The 17695-nt window shown below is 38.3% G+C and overlaps 1 protein-coding gene across 4 annotated transcripts; it reads left to right on the top strand.

Moving 5' to 3' along the window:
- The first annotated feature begins 195 nt into the window (after positions 1-195).
- LOC123764378 (acetyl-coenzyme A transporter 1) lies at positions 196-17473 on the top strand. 4 transcript variants are annotated; one of them, XM_069315964.1, is made up of 12 exons: positions 196-292; positions 3549-3659; positions 3856-4016; positions 5288-5414; positions 7255-7420; positions 8189-8334; positions 9535-9617; positions 11688-11798; positions 12235-12419; positions 13527-13647; positions 16128-16346; positions 16993-17473. In XM_069315964.1, exons 1-12 carry the CDS (start codon positions 211-213, stop codon positions 17161-17163), a joined length of 1683 nt encoding a protein of 560 aa, XP_069172065.1. In that variant the 5' UTR covers positions 196-210; the 3' UTR covers positions 17164-17473. The 4 variants fall into 4 exon arrangements, with proteins under 4 accessions (XP_069172065.1, XP_069172066.1, XP_069172067.1 ...); XM_069315965.1 differs by lacking the exon at positions 196-292 and adding an exon at positions 1263-1411; XM_069315966.1 differs by lacking the exon at positions 196-292 and adding an exon at positions 1352-1966.
- Positions 17474-17695: the final 222 nt, after the last annotated feature.

The following is a 17695-nucleotide window of genomic DNA, read 5'->3' as shown; positions in this document are numbered from 1 at the left end:
GCTTAGGTATACACATCACTGTACTACTACCCTATTCTACATGAAAGATTACAGTGTAGATAAAAAAAACTAGCTATGAGTCCATCTAATATCCCTATCTCACATGATGGTTAGTCATGCAAAACGTTACATACTGTCCACTATATAACGCCGGCCGCTTTCACCCAACGGTCGTCGAGAGACTCAGAGACGCTTCAAGACTAAAGTTACATGACCAAAAATCACATTCACTCCAAAAATCTACCATCGGGTTATTCATGCCCGTGCTACCTCTCGTGGTTAGCACAACTAGGTGAGCACGGTGTCCACGCGGCCTGACTGGCTACTGTAGCCTTCGGCGGCCGCTTAGCTATAGTACATTAATATAGTTACTACAACTAGGAAGAATTACATCACCCCTTACCCCCCCCCAAAAAAAAAAAGGATTCCAGGAGAATGGTGAGAGGGAAGTAATAAGGTTGGAGAGCACTCAACGTTAATTCACGTTGAATCGACGTCGAAATTGCCCAACACGTGTCCTCTGGAAAGTTGGTTCTGGGAGGGATGAGGTATGGTTAGTTAGCGGGAGGTTGGTGGGTCGGGTAGGTGGATGAGAAAGTTGGTGAGTTGGGAGAGGGGTGGAATACGGTGATGTGTTAAAAAAAAAATTTGTTATGTACCAGTTGTGTTATAATCGAGTCATTCTAACATAAGAATGATGGTAATTGCAGAAACCCTATTGGCCCATACGAGGCAGCTCCTGTTTATATCCACTCAATCTCATTCATATAAATGTCTAACCTACGCTTGAAACAATCAAAGGAGCCTACTTCTATTATGTGAACCAGTATTTACCCAGGTCTTTCCTAAATCTAAACTTATCCAATTTACACTCATTGTTTCGTGTTCTGTCTTGTGTTGATACTTTTACTACCCTAACGTCCGAATTCTTTGTCGAATTTGGTTTTAAATTTCTGGATGGAGTTCCACTTCCACAACTTCTTTCAGTACTTGTAGACCATGCAAATGGTAGAGTGCTGAATAGGAATATGAATAACTATCCTGTGTAGGTGTAAGTTTCTATGTGGGGATAGGATTCTTTGTAGGATGGGGGGTAGATAGAGGATATAGTGTCTGTGTTGGGGGAGATGGGTGCTGCAACGTGGCCTAAGGAAGGAGATCCCCATGGCCGAATGAGGTGAAAAGATGGGGGGTGACACTAGGGGTAGGGAGGGAGGGGAGTGTTGTTGTGGTAGGAGTGGAAACTCCTGTTTGAGGGAGAATGGGGGGGGGGGGTGTGCAGGAGGGGCCTGAGGGAGCAGCAGCAGCAGCAGGAGGAGTGTGAGGTGGCAGGTGCCGGCCCCACCACACACCCCCGGCACCCACGGTGGACGCCGCCACCACCGCTCCCGTGCTAACATTCACTCATTTGGTGAGATGCCTCTTGTTATTTACCGAAATTGAACGTGTTGATGCACTCTAAATGTCTTTTTTACCGGCGCTTAGTGTAATTTTGACCATAAGTGGCATCTCGGTGTTTAGAAAACAGCTGTTGTAATGTCTTGTCATTCGGCCCACAAGCACATGCAGCCCCATGCCTGGTACTTCTGTGAGCCAAGGTGCCTGTGAGCCAAGGTGCCTGTGAGCCAAGGTGCCTGTGAGAGGTGGTGCCCGTGAGAAAAGGTGCCTGTGAGCCAAGGTGCCTGTGAGAGGTGGTGCCTGTGAGCCAAGGTGCCTGTGAGAGGTGGTGCCCGTGAGAAAAGGTGCCTGTGAGCCAAGGTGCCTGTGAGAGGTGGTGCCCGTGAGAAAAGGTGCCTGTGAGCCAAGGTGCCTGTGAGAGGTGGTGCCTGTGAGACAAGGTGCCTGTGAGAGGTGGTGCCCGTGAGAAAAGGTGCCTGTGAGCCAAGGTGCCTGTGAGTCAGGGTGCCTGTGAGAGGTGGTGCCTGTGAGACAAGGTGCCCGTGAGACAAGGTGCCTGTGAGACAAGGTACTTGTGAGCCAAGGTGCCTGTGAGCCAAGGTGCCCCTGTTAAGTAGCCATGGTGCTTGTAATCACATTGGCTGATACATCAACAGTTAACTCAAAGCTGTTTGTTTTCCCATGTAGTGTCACAGTCCTTCCCTGCAGTCCCCGTGGTGCAGTGGTAAAACGCCTGCTTGGCGCTTCACAAGTGCTTTGGCCTGGGTTCGTATCCTGGCCGGGGAGGATTGACTGGGCGCCAATCCTTAACTGTAGCCTATAGTCACCCAGCAGTCAATATAAGCTCTTGCGGCATAAACATTTTTGCTTGTTTCCTCTCATGTGAAGTCTCTTGTGAATTACCAATAAATTAGTAGTTACCACCTGGGAGTTAGGAGACTGTTGTGGGCTGCACACTAGGGATAGGCAGGTGGTGGCCTAGAATGACCTCAGTTTCCTGCCTTTGATAATAGGAAGCCATAATAGTAATTTACAGTTAGGTTCATTTACAACTCGCAATTTGGAGTTCTGGGTTCAAATCCTGGGCTGGACAGAAATGGTTGGGCACGTTTCCTATCACCTAATGTGTCTGTTCACCTAGCAGTAAACAGGTCATCAGGGTCATGCATCCTGGGGAGGGTCAATAGTCAAGCCTAACATGCATATATATGCAGGCAGTCTGTCCCCCAACAAAATTAATTATTATTACAATATTAAATTATTATTACTTTTTATTACTCATTTACTGATTACTTTGAAGTGAATCAAGTTGATCCAACATTGAACGAGTGCCGTGTGATTACAGACTACCTACAGGACTTTCATTCTTATTTACCCAACCTTCACTTTTTTAGCTTACTTTTTCTAAATTGTTTTTTTCCAGTTCTTGACAATTTTTATCATAGTGCTATAATGATTGCTGGTAAATATGAAGAGCATGCTTATTTCTTATTGGAAACAAATACAAAATGTGTACAAGGAACACCTGGTGATACACCTGACGGAGTCTAGATGGCCGTACAGGTCACTGGGGCTATCCCCTGACTAGCCTTTACACCACGTGACCTGCTTGTGGTTAATTTAGGATATCAGGACAGTTTTCTTATCCATGCTAGAGACTGTGCTGCTTTAGCTTGCTTACCATCATCAATTGGTCCTAGAAAAGCACCTGCCCTTGTATAGGCAGCTTGAGTGCCTCCTGGGCTAGCTTAACTTTGTCTACAGGATTCTTTAACTTTGTTTAACTTTATCATTGTCCCTCTGAAATCATTAGCACTTGGCAGCTAGCCTGATTAGATTTGGCAATTAGCCTGACACCAACTCTGGTATTGCATGCTATGGACTACCCTATCCTTTAAGTCTTTCATACATTAGATGTTTATTCTGGGAGCAAAATTGGATGAATATAACCTAGAGTTTGAGTGGCTGAAGCATGAGTGGAAATCACTTTTAAACAATGAACCCATTGCACCCAATGTATCAAGTTTGTGTTAATATTGCCATATTCATAAAATTCTCAGTCGCAGGAAGTTTGCAGTACTGCAAAATTTGTTTTAATGACTCTTGACTATAATTTATATACAGTACTGTATAAAATTTTATTATTTCAGTTTTTCAAGAAACTGGTTTTCTTGGTCTTACAATTATGACTAGTCGAAGAAAAACAGCGGAGAAGAGTATTAATGATGAGCATTATCATTTGCTTATGCATGACAGAACAGGTAAGAAAGATCAGAGTGTATTCTGTAAATATTTATGGTAATTTTATAATCGGAGTAAAAAATTTCTTTCGTCGTCCTTCTTTTAACATGGATAATTAATGTAAATTAATTTAATGGATGACAAGGAAGAATATAAATTACTTGCTGTATCTATAATGTATAAAGGATAAATTATAATTTTTATAATATATTACAGATGAGAAATTACATCATGAAGCAAAGGGAGAAGGATTAGGAAGTGACCGAGGAAATGTTATGTTGTTGCTTTTCTTGTATGTGCTTCAGGGCATACCTCTTGGCCTGGCAGGAAGTATTCCCATGATTCTACAGAACAGACATGTACCATATAAAGACCAGGTATTATGGCTTATTCTTAGTTTTTTTTTTATACAGTATATTGGAACCTGTTATTTATAATTTACATATAGCTGGCCTGATCTACAGCATTGGCTATTGCTGGATATTTATGTGGATTGGCAGTGCCAAGTGTCAGCTCATCTGCTTGCAAATAGAGGTGACATCTCACTTGAAATGGGCAATCACAAGCAGCATTTGGCACAAGCTGTTGCTATTTATATTTGTAAATTGTATTCAATGCTGTGTAGAAAAGTTTGTGGGAAAATAAATGAACATAGAATTTACTTGGCCATACTTCTTTAATTTACTCAACTTAAGCACTTATTATAGAAAAAGTAAATGTACATAAGCACTTAAGAATAGAGGAATTACAGATGACCTATAGGTCCCTGCAAATCATTTCCTAATTATATCCAACTACAACCACTCGTGTTGTACAACTATAATATCAACTACAACCACCTAACCTTATCTGAAAATAATCCCATGTCAATTATGCATCTCTGTAACTAGTTCCATAAATTCAAAATGGTATTTTTGGATAGAGTACTTCCTCTTGTATGAAGTGTGATAGAGCATTAACATTGACTGAGCAGCCATTTGTGGTGTTACCGGTGGTTTTTCAGATGATAGAGTGATCCTTTTTTGTGTATTAGATGGTTTTGAATATTCATTAGTAGACATCTGATCTATCAACCTCATTGCCAATGATCAAAAAGTTATTAGTGACACTAGTAAGAACCACAACCACTGAAAATATAAATTTGTATGAACACGCTAAACTTTTAAGCTAAACACCTGGAGAATATCACAGTTGGCTGCCTAATTCCTCTTTCTCTTTGCTGAATGACACAACTGTGGTGGATCTGAGGTGATGACAACTCCTGAGTTTTTCTGTTATCCTTTTTCACCAATAGCCCCAAGAGTGATCAATTTTATGTTTATGGGTTGACAGTGGTTCCCAGCTATGTTTGACAACCACTGACACCATCATTACTACCAACACTGTGACCACTGCCATAACCACCTACCATTACCACTACCTTTACTGTATTCATTATATTTCATGTACTCAAGGCTCTACTTTTTATTGAGACTTGACTGCTCAGGTATACCTCTCTTCATCTGATATAATGAAAACTGATCTAATTTCCTCATATTATAAAAAACACCAAGTTAAAGTTTGAGTTTTGTTAAAAAAAAACAGAAAAACTATTCTTTGTTAATTTAATTATGACAATTTGACATTATTTGTATTCTTATGTCCGTAGGCCACCTTCAGTCTATCGTTTTGGCCATTCAGCATCAAATTATTATGGGCACCTCTGGTAGACTCTGTTTACTTTAGAAAGATGGGGCGGCGTAAATCCTGGCTAGTACCAGCTCAGTACCTAATAGGTTTGTATAAATGGCTCTTGTACATTTTTCTGATAACTGGTACTGTACTTATTGTAGGGCATTGTGTGTCTATTCCTAATGTAATATAAATAACTGCTGTATGGAAAAGCTTTGTAATACAGTACTGTATGTAGATTACATAATGTAATACAGTATGTAGAAAATGGCAGTGTTGTAAGTGGAGTGGTGTAGAAAAGGGACATGGTGTGTGGTGTGGTGTAGTAAAGGGTAGTAGTGTAAGTGGAGTAGGTTAGAAAAATGCAGTGCTGTAAGCAGTGGTATAGAAAAGGGCAGTGTTGTAATTAGTGGTATGTAGAAAATGACATTGGTGTAAATGAAGGGCTCTAACTTAAAAAGAGCAGGAGCAACTGACAAGTTAAAGAAACATCAGTCAACCCATATTGAAGATGATATTTTGCTTTGTGAAGAGTTTCTGCAGGTCTGGCCTCTGGAGGCTTTAAAGTGAGCAAAGCATCGTCTGCAATACAAATTAATCCTTTGTAGGAAGAGTTGTTTGATCTCCATAGCTAGCTATATACTGTACTGTAGCTAGCTATGGAGGTTATATGTACTCTTAAGTTTTATGGACAAAAAATACCAGATAATTATATATAGTTGTCAAGAAAATAGTGATTGAAGTCATGAGTGATAGCATTATTCTCCAAGTAAAACTTAGCTTTAATTGTTAAGAGGGCATATAACATAGTTTGTAAAGGAATAATTAAAAGGTTTAATACTGCACACAGTTACTAGTAACATTGGGTGGAGATTTGCTGCTGAGTCCTCCATATTGTCTACTCATAAAAATCCTGGTGCCATTCGTAAGAGATGATATGATAGTATAGTTTGTGTCCTTATTTTCGTATGATTTGAGAATTTGAAAATAATTTGAAAATGTACTGGTGCAAGATCTGAGCGGACTGGACTTTTCACAATGGATTATCCAAATTTTACTTTGTTGAATACTGTATTACTCCTTGGGTTTTGTTTGTTAGGAAATTTAGATATCCATTTTCCTACTTGACTAGTAATTCCTTTTGCATGCATTTTGTGTTCAATAATGCCGTGGTCACATTTGTCAAAAGCTTTTGCAAAATCTGTGTATTTCATCGGTATTTTGCATGTCTTCCATGGCATCGAAGACCATGTCATAGTGTTTATAAATTGAGAGGGGCAGGAGCATCTTACACTGAACCCATGTTGTTCAGGATATGTTTTGTGATCATACTTTTTAGTACTTTTTCAACAATTTTAATGATGTATGATGTTAGTGTTATTGGTGTGTAATTTTTTGCATCTGCTTTACTGCTTTTTTTTTTTGTAGAGGGGCATGATCTCCGTTGTTTTTAGTGCCGGGAATTATAGAAGTATCTAGGCTCTGTTAATGTTATTTTTTATACCTATCATGAGTATTTTCTACACTTCCAACCAGGTTTTTGTATAGATAAGCTTCTAGAAATAGGTGAAGGAAGAGGGTGATTTTTTTAATACAATGGTGGCAGATGTGCAAATTAAAGGCTATAATGATATTACCAAATTACTGGTAGTACAGTTCTGTATTATGAATTGGAAATATTTATATCCTTACCATAAATACTGGAACTGTATATGAATCTTTTAAGTTTACAATTTTATCCCAATTGAAAAACAGTGGCTTTCAGCCATTTTTGTACTTTATTTTTATTTACAGTGTCAGTGTCCTGTTTCCTGCAAGGTTTGCTATTTTGGCATTCCTTGTATACTAAAACTACAGTATTTTCTTAAATTCTTTTGTAATTATTTTGAAATATTGTAAACAAACTAAGTTTCAGTGATTGTAGTATAATCATTGTTGTTACAGGTGTGTTCATGCTGTTACTTTCACCAGCTGTCAACGAGCTTTTAGGAGTGGGTTCCGATCACCCTCCTAACGTGACCATCATCACATGTGTCTTCTTTGCTCTCAACTTTTTGGCTGCAACTCAAGACATTGCAGTGGATGGCTGGGCTCTCACTATTCTCTCCAGGTGATTATGGTTTGGTGGATGGTAAACCATGTTCTCTTTGGATGCCAGTTATTAACATATTTCCTGCATGCAAATAGTCATGTGAAGCTGTTCAGATAATTGGTGTTTAAAAAGTGTAAATATGTTGCTTGGTATGAGCTACTGGTTTGTTTCCCTAGTCAGCCCGCTTGAGACACCATGAGGATGTAGCTCCATAGTAATATCAGTTCTGATCAGTGGTTTAGCTCAACCCAAATTGGAAAATAAACCAGAGTTTAAGCTTTGGGTGTAGCTGGGCATATCACAGGTAGCTACTCAACCAGGTGTGCTGAATGGTCACCTGGTCCCAGCAGAAGGCTCCAAGCCTGACCTTTGTCGTACTAAACTAGACGAGATGTTGCAGTCCGCAGCACAATAAAATATGGCAATATGCATAAAATTTTTGTTGGACACCACATACATTTGTCTCTTTCACAGTAAAAACTGCAGTATCACATATAATTAGCATGTTTGCACACTAACAACACATCGACAGCAGCGTCAGATCACTTCATACAACCAGGTGTAAAGTATTTTCAACAATGGCAAATTGGAAACAAATTACCATCTACGATACCAAATAACATGGTGGCAAAATTAATAACTGCTACCAGCTGATCAGGATACTGCATTACAAATCAGTGTAATATTTATAAATCTCATTGGTTTTTAGTTTGCTGTATATTACTTTCTTTTAACACTTTTATCAGTTGAGTATGATTGCAGGATAAACCCATATCATTTCCACAGAAAACATGTTGGTTGGGCATCGACTTGCAACTCTGTCGGGCAAACTGCTGGTTACTTTCTAGGATATGTTGTATTTCTGGCTCTAGAATCGAAGGACTTTTGTGTAAACTACCTCGGTCAGGAAGACTCCTTAGTAACTCTTCCAGGTAAGTGAATGTTGGACAGTTTTTTTATGTTATTTAAAATATAATAAATAAAAGGAAGTCACACTTAGGTATTGCAGAAATAAGGAGCTCAGCTTTCTTTTAGTGGTTACACTTTTTTTTCAAATTATTATTTCTAAGCTATCTCACACTGTTCCTCCCTGTGGCAAGATCCCCCTAATCCCCAATTAAGATCTCAAAAAGTTAAACATTCTACACTAGTACAGTGAGAAACTTCTCAAACCATTTCTGCTGTATTGTGATGGTGCTAGGAAAACACTGGAGAATTCTCAATTCTGCCTGGAATGCAGCTTGAGTGTGAATTCCTTAAAAATTCAAAGCCTTGCCAAATGCTACTTAGTATCAACAAAAACCAGCAGGCAGTGCCATCACTATCTAATGACCTATTTGGTCACTGCCCTCAACTGGTGACAACCTGAACTCCACAGTTTCTTTACCCAGGCTCCTCACATTGTCTGAGATTGCCTCCCTGAGCTAGCTGCCTAGATCACTCCAAGCCAGTTATGCCTCACCAGGCTCTAGTGTGTCATAAGTGCCTACCAGAAACAGAATCTGGTCCTCTCATTAGAAGCAAAGAGTGAGAATGCTAGATCAACTCGAGCTATGATAGAGTGCCCCAAACAAGCAACTGCATGGAGAAACATTGGCAACCTGGTTAACTATGTATATACTTGTTAGCCAGTTACCACTGTTAGTTACACTTCCCCCACCACCAGATGGCATCCCTGACAGCCCATGGTTCCAGCCAGCTACTTCAGTCAGGTGCCTGGTACAGTTTATGCAACAGCTCCTCATGCTTCCTGATCATACAGATGAGTTACAGATGTTGCAAAGAATGTCTTCAATGTTTATGTTGTCAATAAATGGAATAGGATAGTAAAAGTAGTGGTGAAAGCTCACTCAATACAAATTTTACAATGTAAATACAATAAGAAAACCATGGAAACTGGTTGCATGCTTGAGTAATTACCTTAGGTAATTGCACTCAAGCATGCAAGGATATATCAAATGTATACATACAAGACAAAACACTACTGGAATATGGGACTCCAAAAACTTAACTCATCATGTTACTGCACTTACTTGTGTACAGAGCATTCAGATGACATATAAACATTGTGATGACATGAAGGAAATTATTAATATTTGTTACTAATTTTATGTATATGCTTTACCTTGCAGGCTTCCTGTATTTTTGGGGCATAGTATTCTGTGTAACCACAACTGCAGTGTGGATATTTAAACCCGAGAGAGATGACTTAGAGGTAAGTTATATTTGTGGTAACTTCGTATACTGTACTGTTGTATGCAAGCAAGAGTACACCAGATTATACATTGTTGTATCTACAATAATTGACCTGCATTATAACTACCAAGGAAGGAAGAAGGGGCCAAGAATAGGTAGCAAGTGGGTATGTGTTTAAACTCTCCTCTCCTCTCCCAAAAGATAACATTTTAAGTTTGAAAATACGGCACATCAATAAAAAAGACATTTGGGTACTACAATGATTCAACATGTTACAACACCTATGATCATGGAATAATGTCTGATGATAATGTGTGGGCTAATTAATTGCTGGTGGGTTAATTAATTTGAGGTAAACACACAAGTTCCAGCATGATCACATCACAAGCCCTAAGCGAACTGATTCCCGACCTTGACAAGTAGAGTGATGGAGACATCAACAGTGCCTACTGGATACCTATGATGGTTACCAGGCCCAGCAGGCAAAGCAAAGATAACTGCCAAGAATGGATATTGATGAATACCTCTATTGAACTTTATTCAAAACAGTTGGCAGGCTGGGTGTAGGGAGCATCTCACCAATGCAGGAAACAACTCCCGATCTTGAGTTATATGATTTTTTCTGTAACAGGCCTATTGACTTTCATACAGCCTAAATGGATTCTTTTATTCAAGATATTCTGACATTTTCCTTCTAACCTCTTGGCTTTTCCTAAACCACCAGTAAGGTTCCACCCTGGTTATGGGACTGTTGCCAGGTCCTCGCTGATTTTCACCCCAAAATAGCAAGACATTTTCAGTCTGTCTTACCTTGTGATTGGGGATGGGAACCAAAGAAGATAATTTTCAAGCTTCCATCAAAGCAACCTTAAAATTATAAAGCAAAACTAGCAGAAACAGCCTTTTCAGTAACCACCCCCCCACTCTCCAAACAATAGTTGGGCTCACTATTAGACCCAGTTGTCACTTTTCAAATAATTATTTTGAAGTTACCCGACTGGTGGCAGCTCCAGCTACACAACACTTCCAGGGAGCCAGCAACCTCATTTTCTGCTTTGTAGTTCACCTATATTGGTGTCTGGCACCGCAGAGACCAATTCAGATAAGTGTATCCAAGTTTTCCTTGAGGCTTGGCTTTTGTTTTCTTCATGATGTGGTTACCAGTATTTTGAGTATGTGACAATTACATTTCCTTGGATCAGCTTAGTTTGGGGGTTATCATCCCTGGCACTAACTATACAAAAATCTTAAGTACAAGTGTCATTTTTGTGGTCATGGGTGAGTGTTGTGGTAGTCACTTCTCTTAAGTTGGCTGCTGCCTAAGAGTTACCCTTTTCCTTTTTCACACTACCATTTTTCACACACACTGAAAAGCATTATGTTATAGTTATATGCAACCAATGCAAACATGTAATCATGGTACACACAACTGGTTGGCATGAAAAAGTGTACTTGAAGCAATAAAGGAACAAATGCAAGTACAAGCCCTCATGCATGACAGAATCCAAAGGATAGCCAAAACTTGGCTGAATGGTGATTCCTACAGGTCCTAGAGATGCCTAAAAGACCACATTGTAGTGCACCAAGTATGCTAATGACTGGGGTACCTGCTCTAGTCCCTTGGGCTGATGGTGCTGCCATCTTGAGGCAGGGGTGTGGAGATAACTAATGGTTGGACCTTGACAATTAATGTAAATAATTCAAACCAGTATATAATAAAATCAGTATTATAAATGTTGTCCAAGCAGTTGTTTATTTTTATGCATTCTACATTTTTGGTGGATGTATGTGGTTGTAATAATGTAGTAATGTGGTTGATCTAGTATCCCCACTTTTCTGTCTGTATTGAAGGGCCCAGACTCTTGTCCTGGTTTGTGGGTAGGTGCTCCTGATTCATTGGAACCTGGTGTGGCACCTGGGTGTGGAGGACTAGATGGGAAGCTCAGGGAGTTGAGAATTCACACCAGAAATGTGCTTCTCATTACTGTACATTCAATGCTTGATTTTTCTGTTGTACAATTTTAGGTTACAAATGATATATCTTCCATTAGAAAATTTTACCCATAAGTATTAATTCACTTTTGATCAGGTTGAAGCTGATGAACCCCACTTTGGATTGCTTGGGACGTACAAAATTCTTGGTCGTATCTTGAAGATGAGGACAATGCAAGATTTGATTCTAGTATTGCTAACATGCAAGGTATGTGTGGAGATTTCACTGGAACTCTACCAGTTCTTGCACACATTTTTCCATATGAATATTTTTGGGATATACTGTGCTTTTATATGTTCTACTTTTTTATAATTGCACACTAGTTAAAATAAGCAGTACGGTAAATATTAAGTTAATATAAGCACCTTGTTATGCAAAGCTGCTTGTGCTTTCTAATATGTTTACCTAATTTTTGTAAATTTGGTTTATCTAATAATAATTTTGGTGTGTGCCAAATTTGAAATTCATAAGGTGCAAAATATTGGTTGGTGTATGCATGTTGTGCTCTAAGTTTAAAAAAAAACTTGTCATATAAACAATCTGAAACTCAAATTAATCATCAATATTATTTAAGCTCATTAATATTTCCTTTTGAATAAAATTCTTTTAATATATTGCATTCCTTTATAAATTTTATCTTCAGATTGGTTTTGCTGCTGCCGACTCACTGACAGCTCTGAAGCTGACAGAAAATGGTGTTCCCAAGGACCGGTTAGCACTACTGTCCATACCCCTGACCCCTGTCCAGGTGCTCCTTCCGTTTTATATCTCCCGCTACACTGCTGGACCCAAGCCTCTCAATCCATTCATGTTTGGCTATCCATTGAGGTTGGGAATAATTGTTTGTTTTTAATTCTTTTGTACCCAATATCTTCTTATAGACTTTAATATTCCAAATTTGAGATGGAAGATGATAGATTACAATGCTTTTCTTTAAAAACTGTAAAGTAACCTAGACTAACATTCATGCATCATAGAGCTAATGAGACTTAGAAACAAGTTCGTGATAAATCAACATAACTGAGTCAACTAGAGATAATACTCTTGACCTGATCTTTAAGGGTAATGAACATGTCAGGTACAACCCAATCTTTAAAGTACTCGGATCTCGTCCTAATTGAAGTAAAGCCAAATGTTAATTTATACAATGTGTCCAAAACGTGTATACAATGGGATGGGGTGTTTAATAAATCTAATTTCAATAACTGGGATATTGACTGGGACAAAATAAACTATGAATAATTCAACATTCCCTGGGAAACTCCTGAGCTCTAAAATTTCACCACAATACATAAGCAAATTAAAAGCAGAAACATACAAAATCTACACTAAACATATCCTTGTGAGAAAGAAAAGAAATATTTAACCTAGAGACCACAGAACACTTAGCAGAAGGAAATAGGATACATAAATACTTGAGTGACCGTGAGTGTCCCAGCAAAGAAAAGCAAACCTTACAGAGAAATCACAAAGACAAAGCAAAGGCTCATGCCATAATGAAGATATACAAAAAATAACAGAAAACCCACAGAAGAAATAGAAAAAACTAGATGTTCATATTTACATATACAAAGAGCAAATCAAAAAGCTCTGCAAGCAAACAAGGCCCCTTACTGACAAGTGGAGGTGCATACTGATAACGATAAAAATATCCTGAAAGAACATGAATCTGTTTAGTAATTACAATGCACACCATGAAAATAGAAGTGCTTGAAAGCTTTCTTGGTGACCCCCCCCCCCCTATGGTATTTCCCCAAGCTACACTGGTGTACCTCTCAAACCTTCAGTACTGCAGCAGGCTCTGTTAGTGCACAGATACCTCCCAGGAACATGTACCAGAATCTGAGCCACTCAATAGAGGGAAAAGGTAGTCTGAGGTCTAGGATCACCACAGCAACCATGATAAAAAGTATTACTAAAATAACAACTTTTCAGATTGATGTTTGGGCTAATGTTGGCTGGGATAGTGTGGCTAACACCTGCATTCAAGGATGCTGATGGCTCGTACCCCTTCTACTACTACTGCATCATTGTTATTATATACCTCATACATCAGGTGAGGGTTGTAGTAAGGCAAGAGTTTATAAGAAAGTACTCTACATTTTGTATGATTTACAATCTTGAAAACTATAATATAATTTGTCTTTGGAGGTTATCTTTAAAATGATTTTGGCATTGATGCACCTTTAACATGGAATGAATGATGTGAGAATGATATGTTGGCATATTTGGAATTATCTTGTGCAACTTTTATTTATTTATTTATTTATTTATTTATTTATTTATTTATTTATGCATATACAAGAATGTACATAAGGAATGTGAGGATACAAATATGGTAATTACAGTCTTGTAAAGCCACTAGCACGCGCAGCGTTTCGGGCAGGTCCTTAATCTAAGAAAATTTTAAGGAGGTAAATACTTGCAAAATTATAGACAAAAAATGATAACAGATTACATGAAATGAAAAAAAGATGAGAGAAAATTGTAGGTACAGTATATTAAAGCACATAGGTAGCTAAGATTGATTGCAATGACAGCTTGAATGGTAGTTGACAAAAAAAATTGGTAGGCATAATACAGCAGAAACAATATAAGATTGGTTGCAATGACAGCTTGAATGGTAGTTGACAAAAATTGGTAGTCACAATACAGCATATGGCTAGCACATAAAAGAAGACAGCAATGAACACAATGATAAGGTTGTTTGAAATTACATAAAAATTAGGAGATTGGGTAACACTAGGTACAGAGCAAATTTAAAGCTCAGTGTAGGAAACTAAGAAGATGAAGTTAGGTACTTTTTGGTTTTGCTTTTAAATAAGGCAAAAGTTTTACAGTTTTTCAATTCACTAGGGAGTGAGTTCCATAAACTAGGTCCCTTAATTTGCATAGAGTGTTTACACAGATTAAGTTTGACCCTGGGGATATCAAAGAGATATTTATTTCTGGTGTGGTGATAATGGGTCCTATTACATCTGTCCAGGGAGAGTTTCAGAGCATGGTTTGCATTTAAGAACAGGGTTTTGTAAATGTAGTTGACACAAGAGAATGTGTGGAGGGAGTTAATATTTAGCAAGTTTAGGGATTTAAACAAGGGAGCTGAGTGTTGTCTGAAAGCTGAGTTAGTTATCATTCTGATAGCAGATTTTTGCTGTGTGATGATGGGCTTAAGGTGGTTTGCAGTGGTAGACCCCCATGCACAGATACCATAATTAAGATAGGGGTAAATTAGTGCATAATATAGTGAGAGGAGAGCAGAGTTAGGAACATAATATCTGATTTTGGAGAGTATACCAACTGTCTTAGAGACTTTCTTAGTTATGTGTTGAATGTGGGTGCTGAAGTTGAGTCTCTTGCCTAGGAATAGGCCAAGAAACTTGCCATCATCTTTATTACTGATGTTAATGTTGTCTATCTGTAGCTGAATTGCATTTGATGATTTGCTTCCAAATAAGATGTAGTAAGTCTTTTCGATGTTTAATGTTAGTTTGTTCGTTGACATCCATAAGTGGACTTTTTTTAATTCATTATTCACAACATTATTTAGTGTATGTGGGTTGAGGTTTGAATAGATAAGAGTAGTATCGTCAGCAAACAGTATAGGTTTGTATTTGTTATATAACAGTATTTGGTATACAAGTCTCTCTCTTGGCTGGTAGTACTTTATGCAGATCCAGCATGTCCTATGGAGTCTTCCTCCAACAGATTGATTAGGACTGACCTGTTGAACAACATGCCCGTGGCTAATACATGTGCTCAGGGTTTTGAGGCATCCATCAGGGTGTTGACCTCTTGCTTCTTATTGGATGTTTCACATTTTTGCTGCACCTGTGTAGCTCTTGAGCGCTTGGCATGCAGCTGATGCCCCCGCTCTCCTGCCATCATCTGCAGAGGATAAGCCCTTTACACCGTTTCTCTTGTTTGTTTTCCTCCCAGACATCATTAGTGATGAGCCCCAGGGAGTTATTGCAGTAATCTTCTAAGAAATAAAGCATTGAATGTAATGAAACATGAATTTCTGTTAGGCCCCTCAGTAGCTGCCCTGTACTCTTTGCTGTGGGTATGTTGGGGTTGAGTGAGGTGGGTGCTAGTCAGGACCGCAGGTAACCTATTTGGTTTTAATAAATTTTGAGTAGATCCACAATCTTCCCCTCACCTTGTGGAGAGCACGAGATTCTGGTCTTGGCTCCTGGTGTAATTCCTAGGGTTTGGCTGTACCGATGCATAAGAACCAGGAAAGGGTGTTGCATTACATTCTTTGCTTGACTTGACTTTGAGACATAACTAGATAGTTTTCAAGTGTTCATTGACTAATGGATTAATGTAAATCCATTGGAAGGAGAACACATGTATTTAGTAAATTGATCTGTAAATTGGTCTAGCCCAACCAAAATTTTTTGCTGAATCTTAATATAACCCTAAGAGCATGTTGTAAATACTATGCAGCCTACAGTTTTCCATCCTGATTTGTGGATGATCAGTAAATTAAACTAGTACCCATCTGTCTTGCTTATTATGATGTTTGTTTTCCAGGTATTTGTAAACTGCATGTTTGTGGGTGTGATGGCTTTCTTTGCCCGCATTAGCGACTCCAGTGTTGGCGGGACTTACATGACCCTCCTCAATACTTTCACCAATCTTGGTGGTAACTGGCCAGCCTGGATTGCACTGCGTTATGTCTCGGAACTAACATGGAAGTCCTGTTTGGGAGTGATGACCGCATTCTCTTGCAATAGCAAACAGGAAGAACAGGTTGGTTAATGTTTGTATTTCAGGATAGTAGTTTTTGCTTGAAACCTTTAATTGCATTTTTCTTTAGAGGCATATTTGTACATTCATTTCAGTATATGTTTACCAGATTGCTTATATTGTAACAGTTGTTAAGATACTACATGGGGATACCATTCTGGAGGTATTAAAAGTTGATATTTATAGATTTTGATTGAAATTTGTATTGCAGAAAATGTCGCAATGTGGCTGGAAACAAATATTCCAACCCACATATGCAATATAAAATGAGATGTCGTTTTGGTCCATCCTGGACCCTCAAGTTAAGATTGAGCAGTACAGGGAGAAGAAATTATGACTGCTTAATCTTAACTTCAATAAAGGTTCTAATGGACCAAAATGTCATTTATCACTTATTTCATTTCACATGTTGGTAACATTATTTGAATTATATTGATTGTCGAGAATCTCAATTTATGTGTGTAAAAGATAGGAAAGGATGCTAAGTTTTTATACTATACAGTATATACAAAAAACTGTATCTTGCAACAAGAGAATGGTAGGAAAGATCCTAGTAATCATCCTGTTATTTTTGTTGCATTGTTATTCTCTTTGATAACCGTTGCAGTTTTTGTGGAATGAGACACTAGCTTGAAATTATATTTTTCAGATGTGTGAGGCTGCAGGAGGCACATGTACCATCAACATTGATGGCTATTATGTAGAGAGTGTATTACTTCTGGTATTTGGTCTCCTGTGGATGTACTGGGGGATCTCCACCATCAAGAGATTACAGAATCTGCCAGTATCGGCTTGGGCAGTATCTCGTAGAAACTGCTGATTAATGTCAATTTTATTTGGATTAATTGTGATGGACTTTTTAAGATGATAACACTTGTTGTATCATGTTATAATGGTTCTGTTATTGTAGATTTACAATCACTACTGTGGTGCAATAGACCTATAATTACCGACATGAGTGTTCCTCTGTATTTCTGGTCGTATTATTATTTTGCAGACTCCTGATACATTATTGTATAAATAGAACATTTTGTTGTCTTTATTATCAGTGGAGGAATTTTATTGATTATAAATATAAAAGTTTATACTTTAGTAAAGCTGAACATATATAAATTTTTAGTTGTAATTCATCTCTGTTATTGATTTATTGCAATGTATCCTCCATAATATAACTAAAAGAACTCTAGATTAAATTTAAGCAATAATATTCCTTACTTAGGAATGTGGAAGCAAATTTCTTTTTACATAACAAATTAGATCCTAGGGTTAGGTCTCTATTCTAGAGCGCTATTCATATACATGTATGTACAGTATATGTTGTACCTAATAGCCAGAATGCATTACTTGGCCTA

Source organism: Procambarus clarkii, chromosome 82 (genome assembly GCF_040958095.1).
Source record: "Procambarus clarkii isolate CNS0578487 chromosome 82, FALCON_Pclarkii_2.0, whole genome shotgun sequence".
In the NCBI taxonomy this organism is placed as follows: Eukaryota; Metazoa; Arthropoda; class Malacostraca; order Decapoda; family Cambaridae; genus Procambarus; species Procambarus clarkii.
The sequence above is the reverse complement of the archived record's forward strand: the minus strand, read 5'-3'. Positions and strand labels throughout refer to the sequence as shown.

Coding starts and splice junctions, on each gene's coding strand:
- LOC123764378 (XM_069315964.1), top strand. CDS start 211: ATGACCAAAAATCACATTCACTCCAAAAATCTACCATCGGGTTATTCA. Junction 5,415..7,254: donor ACCAGCTCAGTACCTAATAG/GTTTGTATAAAT, acceptor TTGTTGTTACAG/GTGTGTTCATGCTGTTACTT. Junction 16,347..16,992: donor ATAGCAAACAGGAAGAACAG/GTTGGTTAATGT, acceptor TATATTTTTCAG/ATGTGTGAGGCTGCAGGAGG.